Here is a 14,772-nt window from a genome sequence, read left to right on the forward strand (position 1 = left end):
AAGTACATCCGCAAACTTACATTGAAAAGGTTTTACTATCAAAAAGACTCCGGAGAGCATGGTTTAACTACTGATATTGATCGTGTTGATGCATCAAGTTGTGATAATTTGATAGAGATTAAGTCTTTAAGCTTTCATGAGCACTGTTATTTACAAGATATGAAAGATCTCATGGTTGAAAATGTTGATATTGCAGATGTCCCTTCCTCTTTTTTAGGCAGACGATCCTCTGGATTGAGAAATAAATCTGTTTTTTTATCCTTTGCATATGAAGGGACACTGCCTTGCAACATTTGAGCAACTGATAAGCGTGATTTATCTTTGTTAGCGAGGGGTTATTCTTTTTCTATTATGCCACTACAATATAGGGCAGACAACCTTACGTATGGAGAAAGATTAGCAATCAATGCACTGAGGGCCAACAACTCTCTGGTCATCAAGGGGGCCGATAAAGGGGGAGCCATTGTCGTGCTCAATAAATCAGACTACAAAACTGAGGCACTCCGACAATTAAATGACAATTCCTCTTATGTTTTGCTTAGAGGGGACCCCACTGCAATTTATATTAAAGAATTGAGAACCCTCTTGGATGAGGGATCAATTCTAGGCGCCCTTGATGAAAGAGAGCTGGAATTTCTGTTTCGTCCCTACCCGATAATCCCTATTTTTCACCATCTCCCAAAGATCCACAAGACGTTGGTCTCCCCACCTGGGAGGCCAATAGTCTCTAGCATTGGATCTTTGGGAGATGGTGTTTCCAAATATGTAGATCATTTTCTGCAGTCTATTGTGCAGTCATTGCCATCATATATCAAAGACAGTGGCGACCTCATGGTTCAACTTGACTCCATCAGGTGGGAAACAAATTTCGTATGGTTAAGTCTTGATATTACATCATTGTACACAGTCATACTACACGATCATGGGTTGGCAGCTGTCAGGTTTTATTTACAACAATCAGACCTTTCACCTGCACAGAGCACTTTTATTTTAAATGCTATTCGATTTTTGTTAACACATAATTATTTTATGTTTGATGGTGATTTTTATCTCCAAACACGTGATACCGCGATGGGCACTAGTTTTGCCCCATCCTACGCAAACCTATTTTTAGGTTGGTGGGAATCGTTCCACGTGTTTGTAGATAAGAACCCTTATAGGCACTTTATCACTTTTTATAGGCGTTATATTGACGACCTTATTTTTATTTGGCATGGGGATACACACTCTCTCTTATTTTGTTCACTGATTATCTAAACAATAATGATTTCAATTTAAAATTTACCACAAATTACAATTTTCATCACATTCACTTTTTAGATTTATTACTTTCTGTTGACATGCATAAGAATATTATCACTACGGTGTGTCGCAAAGAAAATTCACGAAACACATTTTTGCGAGCTGACAGCTGACACCCTAAATCCTTGATCAAAGGAATACCAAAAAGCCAATTTATTAGGTTGAGAAGGATCTGTACAAATGAAGACTTTATTAAGCAATCAAAGGATCTGATGGAGCGATTTGAAACCAGAGGTTATTTAAGAAGCGATCTTAATAAAACCTTTAGGGAAGTGATGAATTTGGATAGATCTGTCTTATTAGGCAGGTTAAATAACAATAATAAATCTAAACTGCATTCTCACTCCCCATATTTTGTTACCCAACATAATAATCAATCTAAAAAGATTGGAGAAATAATCAGGAAACATTGGGGAGTGTAAGCAGCAGATCCCATTTTACATTCTGTATATGAGGAGGGACCCAAGATAGTCTTCAGTAGAGCAAAAACAATTGCTAACCATGTATCTAGCAGTTTATTTTCATCTAAGATGGCTCCTGTAACAACATTTCCTAAGGGTAGTTATGCATGCTCAAAATGCAAAGTTTGCAAACATATGGATAGTAAAAAAGATTTTTTTCCCCACAAAACTGGTATTTTTTTTACTATAAATTCATTTATCAATTGTGACACTACTCATGTGGTGTATTTGTTAAGTTGCGGTTGTGGGAAACAGTACGTAGGGAGGACTATTAGAAATCTAAAAGTTCGCATACTCGAACATTTAAGGCTGATTATTAAAAAAGATACAAACCATCCTGTATCCCAACATTTTAGTCATTGCAATATGGGTGATTCAAAAAATATGTCTTTCTTGGGTATTGAACATGTACCTAGTCCCATCCGAGGTGGCAACAGATTTAGTATCCTAAATAGAAGAGAACTATATTGGATATTTACTTTACAAACTCGCATCCCCCACGGTCTGAATTCAGACTGGGATATTGGGTCTCTTCTTTTTGATACTTGACTTTGTGTAAAATGTACTATATATTTCTTTACATATGACAAAACGTTGAGAAATATATATATTGTCAAAAATAGGCAGATATACATGAAATATGTCTATTTTTAGATATATTAATCTAATTAACAAAATACTATATCTCGGTCTCTGTTCATTATTCTCTTTGGGTTTTGGAACTCATTTATATTATATTATATATCACATGTGACTAGATTTTATTTTATTATCTTTCAGTGTATATAAATGTTCCATTAACACCTTTACAATATTATACAATTTACAAAGAGGATCTATGGATATCTTATATCTTAGGTTGTTATTTCACTATTGTTTTTAATTTTGTTGTATTCATTTATTTAATTTGGTTTTATCATGTCCATGCATTCTACCATTGGGAGTGCTTTTGTGTATTTTCAATAAAGTTTTTTTGTTTTATGTTTTAACCACCACGGGTCGCATGGGGTCCAGTTGCTTAGCAGCATAATGCATTAGGACCGTGCTGGTCACATGTCGATCGACGGAGTGACGTCGTGCGCTACGTACACCAGGGACCAGGGTGCATTGGTTGTGGGTGTGTTTAGCTTGACACGCAGACCTTGCCTCTCTGGCCCTTGTGCGCAGTGACGTCGCACTTGGTTATTGATTATGCGTTACAGCGGCGTGGTCTGACGGGGTTGCGTCACGGGTCATGGGTCACGTTCCCGCACCATGTGACGTACCTGGAAGTCACTGTAACTGGCCCATGCGATCTAGTGGTAAGTATAAATTGCACTTTGTATGTAACTTTTGTATTCACCTTGATAAAGGACTGTATAGGTCCGAAACGCGTTGGTGTGCTTTGTAACCTTTTTCTGATTCCTTAAATAGCTTTTTATTGGGAACGTACTCCTGTTGGTTTTATTGCTGCATTTAGCGCTGGATATTTATTTATTTATTTATAAAATATTTTACCAGGAAGTAATACATTGAGAGTTACCTCTCGTTTTCAAGTATGTCCTGGGCACAGAGTTAAGACAATGTCAGTGGGGTTTGTCAGTGATAGTACAGGATATAGTGCTTCGTTTTTTCTCCCTCCATTTCTGCATGAAGATCTACTGCTAACGGAGGCACATTCAACCCTCAGACACTGGATACACTGGACTTGCTGCTTATGGTGAATAAAGATTCCCAAGTGAGTTTATTCCATGCTGTCTACATTTATTTTGTCTGCTAGCAAAGGATGTTTCATCTACCGGTCACCGGCAGGTGCTATTGATATTATCCTTACTGCCTTGTCTTGAGGGATTAATTTCAACCGGGCTGCATCCTTTGAGACATTTTAGTACATTAGCATCAGAGGGTTGTCTTCCACATATGCCTACATACTTTTCCTTACTTTGGATTGTCTTGAGAGCACCACACATTTTTTTTCCTAGGATTCTTTGTTAAACCCTGGGGCCGTGAACAAACTTTTAGAGTCAGATCTCAAGTGATAAGTGCTGCATGTGGTAGGGGTGAGGAGCTTATTCAGATAGGCGGGTAGCTTGCCCAGACAGTATTGAAGGCAAGACAGGGAAAATGAACTTTGCACATTGACTCAAGTGGTGGTCAATCTAGTTCATTGTGCATTTCGCAGTGATGTGTTGAACAGATGCCGCGGCCGTTATTCGAACATTTCATGCGTTGTATGCCTCGGAATACCCATGTCATGGCGCGTGATTTCTTCCAACCATACCGCCTTAAGAGTGCAGTAAATAGCATTTTAGTGTTCTGGTTTTTAAACACCTGAAATTGACACAGTAGCACAGTAGCACAATAATGTACACATTACAATTCATTAATTTCTGCCACGAATACGAAACAGAATCCATGAAATTCAAACAAAGCAACCGCGATAAACACATGTGACTGGTGTGAATGGCCACATGAATGCCGCGTGGAATACAGCAGAGCAGATGAAAACGGCTCTATTAAATGTTCGAATAACGGCCGCTGCATGTGTACTTACATTGGAGGACAAAGTGGCATATTGCATTGTAGAGGGAGACAAGTATGCAAAGGTGAGTTTGGGGTGCTATACCATATACTATGTCCCCAAAGTCTATAATTGGCCTTAGCATCTGCTGTGCAATGTGCTTTCTGACCAGCATGCTTAGAGAGGATTTGTTCTTATAAAATACACCCAGTTTGGCATAGGTTTTGGATGACAGGGTATCAATGTGCAAGCCAAATGTTAAATGGGAGACAAACCATATGCCCAGATATTTAAAACTAGTGACAGGGGTTAGGATGGTATTAGAGTTGGTTCTGATCTGTAGCTCAGTCATTAGTAGCTTAAGAAATTTAGCCTTGGTCCCAAATACCATTGGGTAATAGCTTGGACGCTGCTGTTAACCAAAAGAAAGCCACAATTAATGATGTTGCAGCATTCTATAATCCCACAGGTCCTAAGAAATATGAACTGCCATATTGTTTACTCAGACTTCCATGTATGAGGAGTTGGCGAAAATTTGTAAAAGTCATAGTTTTCGACAAAATACTGATACATTTGAACAACTGTTGCCATCTTATCCTCTGTTGCATTAATCGCGGCCCATATCAAAAACGCGTAACTTCTGTCGGGTTTTTGGAAAGCGGGCTGCACTTGAACACTCATGGCGGGCGGGTCTCTGAAGAATACTGTAACCGAAACTGGTCTTTGTCTTTCTTTAATATGAAAAGCCTAAATTGATACATTTTTGCAACCTCTTCCTTCAGTCTCAAGGCCAAGTTACCAAGGCACACTGTGGTATCTTTTTTAAACGAAACACCTGCAAGTCGACACATTACTGAAGCGCATGCGCATTACAATTCATGAATATCTGCCATCTGGCAGACACACGAAGAATTGCAACCTATTAAATCTGAACCATTCTCAATAAACGCATCAACCGCGCGTCAGCCGCGCATGACCCGTGGCTGGGAACGCAAAATGAACACGGCATGCGCCAGGTGAAGAGCGTCACATTCCAGGAAAACTGGCGATTTGTTAGAATAAACCCGGCGATTTGTTAGAATAAAAGCTGCCGCAGCAGTATCATTGTGTCTAAGCGAATTTATGCTGAAAAAATTACAATTTATTGCATTACCTTGTTTTGTTCAATGAATGATCCTGGTAAAAAGGTGTAAATAACCTGGTCTCCAGTGACAATAGTGAGTGACCTTGCAACTGGATTAGTATTATTGGAAGCATTGTTGCCACCTTCTAATGATTTAAACTCTACACCGACCTAGGTGATCTGCTAATAGGTCCTGCAACAGATAGATCAGGTACCGGGACAGGTGGGGTACGCATCAGGATCCTCAGGGAGTGCTCAGACATCCCCAGCCATGGCTTCCTTAATTTGAGTCGGCAAGCGATAACCGAGGCAGGTGCTGGCTGCATTACAGGAGGAGCTTTGCCTGACAGGCCTCTGGGTTACATGGCCAGGGCGGGGGATCTGCAGACAGAGAAGAGCAGAGCAGACTGCCACTGTGCAGAGAACCTCACACCAGTGACAACCCCCTTACAATCTGAAGTGTACACAAGCAGACAAACACTCACCAAAAGTCAGGATCACCAACATAACCTATACCTATTATCTGGCCCTATAAAACCTGGAAATTAATATGAAACTAGAGCAAGATGCCACATAGTGGCCCTACCACAGCCTGAATTATCTAGTTTCAGCCTCCCTTATTATTTACCAGAGCAGAAGGAATTTGCTCCTTCTATTATACTATATCAAATAAACCAAACCAACTTTAAATGACTCTGGAACAGACTTTAAGGCCACTGTAACCATGGCACATTGTTAAAAACCCTGGACAGTCAGAGGAAAAGACAGTGAGGGCTTGGGAACGCCCAAGTAGTCTTGACTCCATCCACATGAAATAGACTGACTTAGAAACGTGAAGGATATGTGAATGAAATTCCCGGTAGGGTACGGGACCAGAATCAACTTAAAATATATCAGACACAGGCTCAGCGTTGAACAAGATGACTACCATATACCCTACATTCTCATGAGTTCAGGGGAATTAATATAACTGAAACCGACAAACTGATCTATCCAGCCGGCCCACCTAACTAATAAGGTAGGGGAACATAGCGAGCCCGATCATGCCATCTCCCAAGACCAAAAAAATATCAGCCTCGCAAGAACTTAAAGAATACTTCAAGTGGCGAGAAACTCCCAGCAAGGCGATGGAGCGGAGAAACTCCCAAAGTGCCGAAGTGGAATCTGAAATGGAGGCCGCATCCCCCTGTCTTCTACACACTAAACAAGACATTAAAGATCTTTTTCATAACATCGAAGGTCATTTCCAGTCGGAACTGGTGGTCGCTCTCATAGGAATCAATCAAGACATTAATCGACTGAGAGAAAGAACGGATGCAATTGAGACAAAAGTTGTCGAACTTCTAGAAGCCAAGAAACTGGCCGACCAAGAGAGAAAGATCCTCAGAGATCGCGAGGAAGAATTAACAGAATGTCAGGAGGATCTCAAAAATGCTCAAGGAGGAACAACATTAGAGTGAGGGGAGTTCCAGAGTCTACCCCCAATATGGATTCGTACCTACTAAGACTATTTCAGTCCTGGGCTTCGGATCTGGATAAATCCTGCCTTCAACTTGACAGGGTGCATAGGGCCCCAAGGGCGAGACCCACGATACCAGATAGTCCGAGAGATATAATTACCAGGTTACATTACTTCCAGTTAAAATAAATCATAATGGTGGCCGCGAGGAATCACCCATCCATAGAGTTTGAGGGCACACGCATTCAAATCTATGCAGATATATGTGCAAAAACTTTAAGTAGACGTAAGGATTTACGTAAAGTCACAGAGCTATTACTGAAACATGAGATCAAATATAAATGGGAATTCCCGTTTAGACTGATTATCTTATACAAAGATCAGAAATATCCATTAAAGATCAGGCCGAAGGTGACACTCTACACAAAATAGACAGACAGAGCCCCTGGTGGTAGCACTCTATTCCAAAATGATATGGTGATTCTTTAAAATAACTTTATTATTGACAATAACGTTAAAATATTGGGGTCTAAAACAAAGATTAAATATTCCAAGTGTGTGCGTCTCTATTGGATAGATGTGTCCAGAAGAGTGTACATAATTGGGTTAATGTCCATTCAGCCTTGAAAAAGCACTCGCGAAACGCGCGCGTCGGCAAGCACGTGACCACGTGCACGCGGAGGTGCTCGAGTTCACATACACTGACTCAGTGATATTGAGAGAGTCAGCGTGGCGCCTCCAGTACACATTAAAGGACTATTAGGGTCCCAATGAACTCACTAGTCACATACAAGTAAAGGCAACTATTAAATCTGGCACAACATTGTATTACCTAATTATGTAAGGAAGCCACAATGCTAATTCCCTGATACAGCGAGCAGCTCATAGGGTACAATACGATTTAGCAAAAGGCAAACCTAACCAGCAATTAACCTCTGGAGTGCCAGAATACAACCACACATGCTAAGCACTGTGCCGAATGGGGACAGGTCTGTCAATTGACCGATATAAAACCCCAAAAGGTACAGTACTCAGCTATTAACTTGGTATCTATCTAGAACAGAGTTATAGCAGTGTCATATTATACACCAGTACAAGTTTTATCAATACTAGTATACAGCACACCTCAGACATCAACAGCTATAGATGTTTATGTACCAAGCACCACACACCCTATTCAACATACCATCTATTGTATAGGGAGGTGACGGGAACATACAAATAGGTGCACTTTGACCAAGTTTTGTTCAATACAACAACTTTAATATGCTTTAGCTGCCATCACGCAATAGCACAGCATAGGTCCCATACTTAAGAGCACCAACTAGTATATTCATACTGGGGCACTGCATGTGTGGCCCAAACTGCTGACAATCCACTAGTACTCTAGTCAATTCACTCTACACGAGGAACACTAGGGCCAGTGAACTACCCAAACACTGGACATTAACCCAATTATGTACACTCTTCTGGACACATCTATCCAATAGAGACGCACACACTTGGAATATTTAATCTTTGTTTTAGACCCCAATATTTTAACGTTATTGTCAATAATAAAGTTATTTTAAAGAATCACCATATCATTTTGGAATAGAGTGCTACCACCAGGGGCTCTGTCTGTCTATTTTGTGTACTAAGTTACATGCCCCTTGCAGCACCACTCCCTCTGTAATATATCCAAGCTGAAGCGGGGGTACACCATAAGTTTCTAAACGAAGGTGACACTCTACTAGAAAAATGGGGCACAGATGTACAAACGGATACAACCAATACATCAACAAGACCTGTCTCGTCCAAGGAACAGAGACCGATTTGGAGTAAGGTGAGCTCCAAAACTCCAAACAAGTTTTCACAATAAAGAGCTCAAGGATGTGACCACATATAAAACAGGTCCAAATAGTAACTCACCGGACTTCAGTTAAGGCTCCATAGGTTTTTTCGTAGCCAGCTCTGCGGTCTCTGAAGGGAGAAGCATGAGACCAACTAGTCCTTTAACAATATGTAGGGGACAACTGGACAGATGCATAGATCAGCCCGGAACGCATACCAAAAAGGTTGGGCTGAGTTGGAACTGAAATAAATAGCACAACCAGTGGTTTAGACTGTCAAAGACTATGGGGCCTATGAACTAAGCTCTGATAAGTCACTTATTGCCACCTTATCGCCAAAACAGCCTACTGCTATTCAGTAAGTAAGCTCCCATAAGTCGCTAATAAGAGAGCTTTTCTGCAAAAAAATGTGACGGAAAAAAAAATCGCCAAACGCGTGGTGATAAGCAATTTATCACCACTTATCGCCAGCTCTTCAAACTTGTGGTATTCTAGTAGCCCCGATTACTGTAGCTTATCGAGGATAATCGCGGCTCTAGAATTGAGATTTCCTCCCAAAAAGTTGGCAAGGGGGTGGTGAGAAGCTGCCGATAAGGCAGCGAGATGGGACTTATAAATAAAAATGCATTTTTCGTGCATCAGATTGATTCCGGGAGTTTCCGGAGCTGATATCCATTAATATCAGCACCAGAGACCCCCGGCATCAATCCCATGCAATAAAAATGCATTTACAGTCAACTTCATTACCTTAGCGGCTAACCGCACAGCAACAGCTTTTTTGGGGGCAGAGGGTGTGAGTGAAGGGGGTACTTGGCCCTTCACTCACCCCCTCTGCCCCCAATAAACATTACAATATGTTATAATCACCAATACACAACCCATCCCCTGTGCCCCCACATAAAACCATCATTCATTTTTTAATACACCGGATTCATACCAGAGACCTGCGGAGGTCCCTGGGTGGTCCTGCGGGTGTCCGTGGGCCTCCCGGTGGTCCCCACGAGTGGTCACCGCGGGTGTCTGGGGATGCTCGGGTGGTCCCCGCAGGTGTCTGTGGGCCTCCAGGTGGTCCCCGCGGGTATCCGGGGCCCCATAGGGGCTAAGCAAAGGCTTAGAAAGAGCGCAAACCACATGAGAAAAATCCTAAAATCAGAGGAAATAACCAGCTAACAACCCGCAATGTCTGGGAAACAGAAAAAAAAAAACAGAATCAGGGCATCACCAAATACTTCTCAGCTACGCAGAGATCAGCGCACTACAATGCGGATTCGCAGGATGGCGCCGCAGCATGCGTGCCAGGAGAATCACCCAACGAGCAGCCAAGTGCGTTGCAGATGCAGGCAGGAAAAGAAAACAGGGAAATATCTAAAGAATACTTGGAAGCATTATTTACAAAAATAAGACAGGGCTTTAAAGAGGACCTGGACACTGCCATCACTGGCCATAAAGCTGAAATAAATACATTCACCCAACATACGGACGGAGTTGGAGCTAAAATGGAGGACATACTAATATCTTAGTCCACAGCAGATGACGAGATAAATAGATTAGGCCACAAGATTAATGCTTTAAAGGACATTATTGAAGATCACGAAAATAGGAACCGCAGGCAGAACCTGTGGATCCGCAATATCCCTGAAGCAATCACCACTGAGGCCCTCCATCCTTATCTGTGTGAGCTGTTCCTTTGGCTGGAGGCAAGAGACCTGGAAATAGATCAGGCACACAAGGCGCTGGGCCCCAGATCTGAAGATCCTAAAAGGAGACGGGATGTGATTGTAAGGCTTCATTCCTACTCCAAGGGAAAAGAAATTAAGTGGAGGAGGGTCACAAGAAAATTCAACTTTAAATTAACCTATGAAGACCATATAAACATGAAAACTGCACATAAATTACACTTGTGCATAGACACAAACTAAACAACCACATAGATTAAATGTAGTTCTGATTTAAATGAAATTGCTATAATGATCAGTTCAAGAAATGAACTGATAGTGGTGTGTAAAAGGACAGAGATATTGCCTGTTTGGGTGGATGCTGTCTGGATTGCAGCTTTTGGCTGTCAGTTCCTGCGAAGTCCTTCCTCTCTGGGGTTACCAACAGATAGTTCCTGCTTCAGGGCTGGATCGGGCGTATACACTGTTGGGACTCACTTCCTCCGTGAGTAAGCAGGGGTTGTGGGTCTCCTTGGCAAGCGCCGTCAGATGTACAGTCCTGGGTGTCTACAAGTTAAACCCCCCGGTTAGACTTCCACAGTCACTAGATTCTGGTAAGGACAGGCAGCAGGCTGGTTGGCCTAATCAGCAGCAGGCAGCAGGATATTCACCTCACGGCTTCCTCTGCTACTCTGTACACTGGACTCAATGCTGGCTCCTCCTTCTTCATTCCTACTCCACCAAGGAAAAGATCATGTTTGCAAGCAGAGAGAGAGAGGAGAATTGCAATTCAAAAGTGAAGCTTTACAGATCTTCAGCGACTTGTCAAAAGTCACGATAGCAAAAAGGCAAGAAATGAGGCTTGGCTCTGATTGGCTCTGGCTTGGCTCTGATTCGCTACTGAGAAATTTCCCATGCGCTGATTGGCTGTAGTATTTTGTGAATGGCTGTAGTATTTTGTGAATGGAGCCCCAAATACTATAAGAAACCCAAGACAATCAGGTTTGAGATTTCCAGCGATAGAAGTGCGGACGGGCTTTTCAAAGATGCTCTTGCGCGAATAGCAGAGCAACCAGCTTTTATTTTCAAGCTGAAAAGTTTGCCTGCCAGAGTCCCGTTTTTAGCACCCAAGTTCTAATAATCTAACGTAGCGGTCGCAGCTAGAACTACAAGCCGATTTTAGATCCAGGAGTTTTAGTACAATCTCCCAGTCAAAAAGGGTCCAAGTTCTCAGAAGAGAAGGGAGCGGTGACATGTGGAACTTCACGCCGATTTGGGAACCAGAGGATTTTGGGCTAAGTCCCGGTCAGGGTAAAACTCTTATTTAGAGTTCCCTGCACCTAAAACAGTCATATTTTCGACCCCCAGACCGCCAGTAAGTGTGCTTTTTGTCTGTATTTTGTGTTTCACGGTGTGTATGCCTATTTCTGTGAAAAAATTACAATTTATTTCATTTACTTGTTTTGCTCAATGAATGATCCTGGAAAAGGTGTACAATAAACCTGGTCTCCCGTGACACTTACAATATAGGTATCCATAAAACCCTCACCGTAAATATCGGACTGTAGCTGACTTATGTACAGAAAGAGTGTGATCGTGAGCATGCAAAGTACCAACCTTTCAATTAAGTATGTTTATTTGAAGTTGCTCCTGAAATGTACCTAACCGCTTTTGTTTTGATTTTTTTGTCTTTTTGTATCTTCATTATGATATGTATTATTGTCTTTAAATGTCCCCATACCCGCCCCTCCCAGTCTTCCATCTGTACCCTCTCCCCAAAAAATCTGATAAATAAAACATAAAGATATAAAAAAAAAAAACCTAAAAAAACCTACTTATTTTAACCGGAATTTCCATTTAGAAGAAGTCTGACCACATGTGAATTATTGATTTAAACAACATACTGTACTACAGTCAACTCAGTACACTCAAATATTTGTTTACCTGGCCAGGGTTTGTCTTAGTGTTGTTGCATTTCCTTCCTGTGTTATCATGACAGATTCAAATTTTGTTTGCTCCCTCGATTTCTGTTCCAGCTGCTTGATCATGTTAGACTGTAAATCCTAAAAAAAACATAATTCTAATACACTGTAACACAAACACGGATATACACAGTACCTACTTACATTCTAAAAGTTATTCAGCAAGTTCTGAAATATTTTGTAAGGATGCTGGTCCACAAAGGCCCAGGCTCTCAAAACTCTGTTAGGCTATTTAACTTTAAGTTAACCTTAGTAAGTTCAATGATTAAGCAGTACTCAATAAAGAAAGTAGTGTAACATTAACTTATGTTAATGTCACGTTAAAAGCCTAGCATTATAAACAACAAACATTAGGCAAAATGAGATGCTAATTACAACTCAACCCCATTATAGTCTGATCCGCTTATAACGCGGTCTGAGCGTGGCACCGATTTAAAAACATCTCCAATTTTTTTATTTTTGACGAAATAGCTGCCACGTGTGGACTTACCCGGCATCTGCAGCTTTCTCCTTTCCATGCTTCATCAGGCTGCCCACGTGCGGGGCGTACATCTCTAAGATTTTTTTTTTAAATATATAACATTCAACACACAAACACACACACACCTCCCCCTACACTAATAATTTAGCATACCATGCAGGAGTTGAAACCATGACCCTGTGATGTCATTGACTAACAGAGTCAATGACATCACACTAATCATATGGTGCAGCAGGTAGAGAATCGCTACCAATTTATGAAGGGTCATGGGTTCGATGGTATGGTATAATTTATAAATGATTATTTAATATAATAAATTATAACATAAATAAAACAATAATTTATAAATTATACATTATAATTAAAATAATAATTTTACCATACCATGCAGGAATCAAACCCATGACCCTTCATACACTGGAAGCAATTCTCTACCTGCTACACCATATGATTGGTGTGATGTTATTGACTCTATTATCAAATTTAACTTCGACTGCACAAGGGTAAGTCCTCGCGCGGCGGCCATCTCGCAATCCCGGTTATAATGCAGTCTCATTATGTGGAACCCAAGCATCGCGTTATAACGGGGTTCAGCTGTATATCCAAATGAGCAGCTAGCATAAGCATTTCATAGTCATGCAGCTCTATTAATGCCAAAATATTATGTCATATTTGAGAAATTTCAAAATTCCTGACATTACCCGCAACCAGACAATCAAATACGACAAAAGCAATAGGCAAAGCCCCTTTCACTATATGGGTGAAAGTAACAACAGGTTTAGGTATGACTTAAATAGCACAGTGTTATTTCACACTCTTTTCCTCTCCTTAAAATTAAAAGCAATATGAAACTAGCCTACAATTTAGGGGTACATGCAATGTAGTGTAAAGAGGAAGATTTTTAGTTTAAAAAAAACAAAAAACCTACCAGAACGTCACTTTGGACTACATAGGATTTACTCCATAGAAGAGGAGACATACCTTGCCCTCCTGATGCACTTACAGTACTTGTTCCTCAAATATAGTTCTATACTGCACTTGCTCCTATTGTATAGTAAGTCCCCCATCATTGCATTTAGAAAGTAAGAAAGTAAACTATGTAGGGCAGGGACTCCTTAATTCCTATTGCTTAACGCACTTGTACAATTGTATATATTATCTGCCTGCACTGTCTTACTACTGTAATTCTGTAAAGCGCTGTGCACATTGGTGGCGCAATATAAATTGCTATATACATCTTGCCATGCTATACATTTCTTTAAATGGCAATTTTTAAAACTGTGAAGCTGTTCCCAAAAAACAACTGCCAATATTTTTCTGCTCTCTTAAACTACTTAATAATCTAACATAAACTGTGTTTATACTTAAAAGGTAAATATTCCCAACTGGCATGGGTGTATAACAATGATTACTCATTGACAGTTTTATGTATTATAAAAATATGTGTTTTTTTGAATATGATAACATCTATTGGTCATGTATTTGCAGTATATTAGTCTTAACACCAAAGAATTCTTAAAGAATAAATCAATAATATTTTAAAAATCAGTTTCTCTGTACCTGCAGCCGAGTCATCTCTTCATCTACTTCAAAACACTTTTTATTTTGGTCTTGCAGCTCTTGTTTCACATGTTCAAGCTCTTCACAAACAGCCTATAGAAACAAATGCAGTTTTAGGTACTATTGTTACAATGTTTTTTCCAACTTGAAAACCACTTTAGAATAACAAATCAGTGTTTTTATTAGTATATGGTTGAAGTTAAGTTGTATTGTTTTGTACATGTTAAATGTCATAAAAATGCGGATTATAAATAAAGAATTTACAACAAAAGAATAACAATCAGAACCTTTACATGGGCTAATAGGAAAAATGTAGCACTTTTGACCAAGAGAACAAAATCTAGAACAGTACACTATATTTCTCCTAGTTTTTTTCTTTTCTTTTTCCGCTGATTCCAAAAGGGGCTACCATTAGCA

General features: G+C 40.4%; 1 protein-coding gene across 1 annotated transcript in view; it reads right to left on the reverse strand.

Annotated features, from left to right (window-relative positions):
• The window catches only part of FYCO1 (FYVE and coiled-coil domain autophagy adaptor 1), a 778,329-nt gene that overhangs the window by 455,977 nt on the left and 307,580 nt on the right, over window positions 1-14,772 (reverse strand). The window contains exons 8-9 of the mRNA XM_075588587.1: window positions 14,356-14,448; window positions 12,277-12,395 (exon numbers count right to left, since the gene is read on the reverse strand). Of these exons, the coding sequence (XP_075444702.1) occupies window positions 12,277-12,395; window positions 14,356-14,448 (212 nt within the window). The remainder of the gene's footprint in view (window positions 1-12,276; window positions 12,396-14,355; window positions 14,449-14,772) is intronic.

This window comes from Ascaphus truei, chromosome 2 (assembly GCF_040206685.1).
Source record: "Ascaphus truei isolate aAscTru1 chromosome 2, aAscTru1.hap1, whole genome shotgun sequence".
NCBI classification, from domain to species: domain Eukaryota; kingdom Metazoa; phylum Chordata; class Amphibia; order Anura; family Ascaphidae; genus Ascaphus; species Ascaphus truei.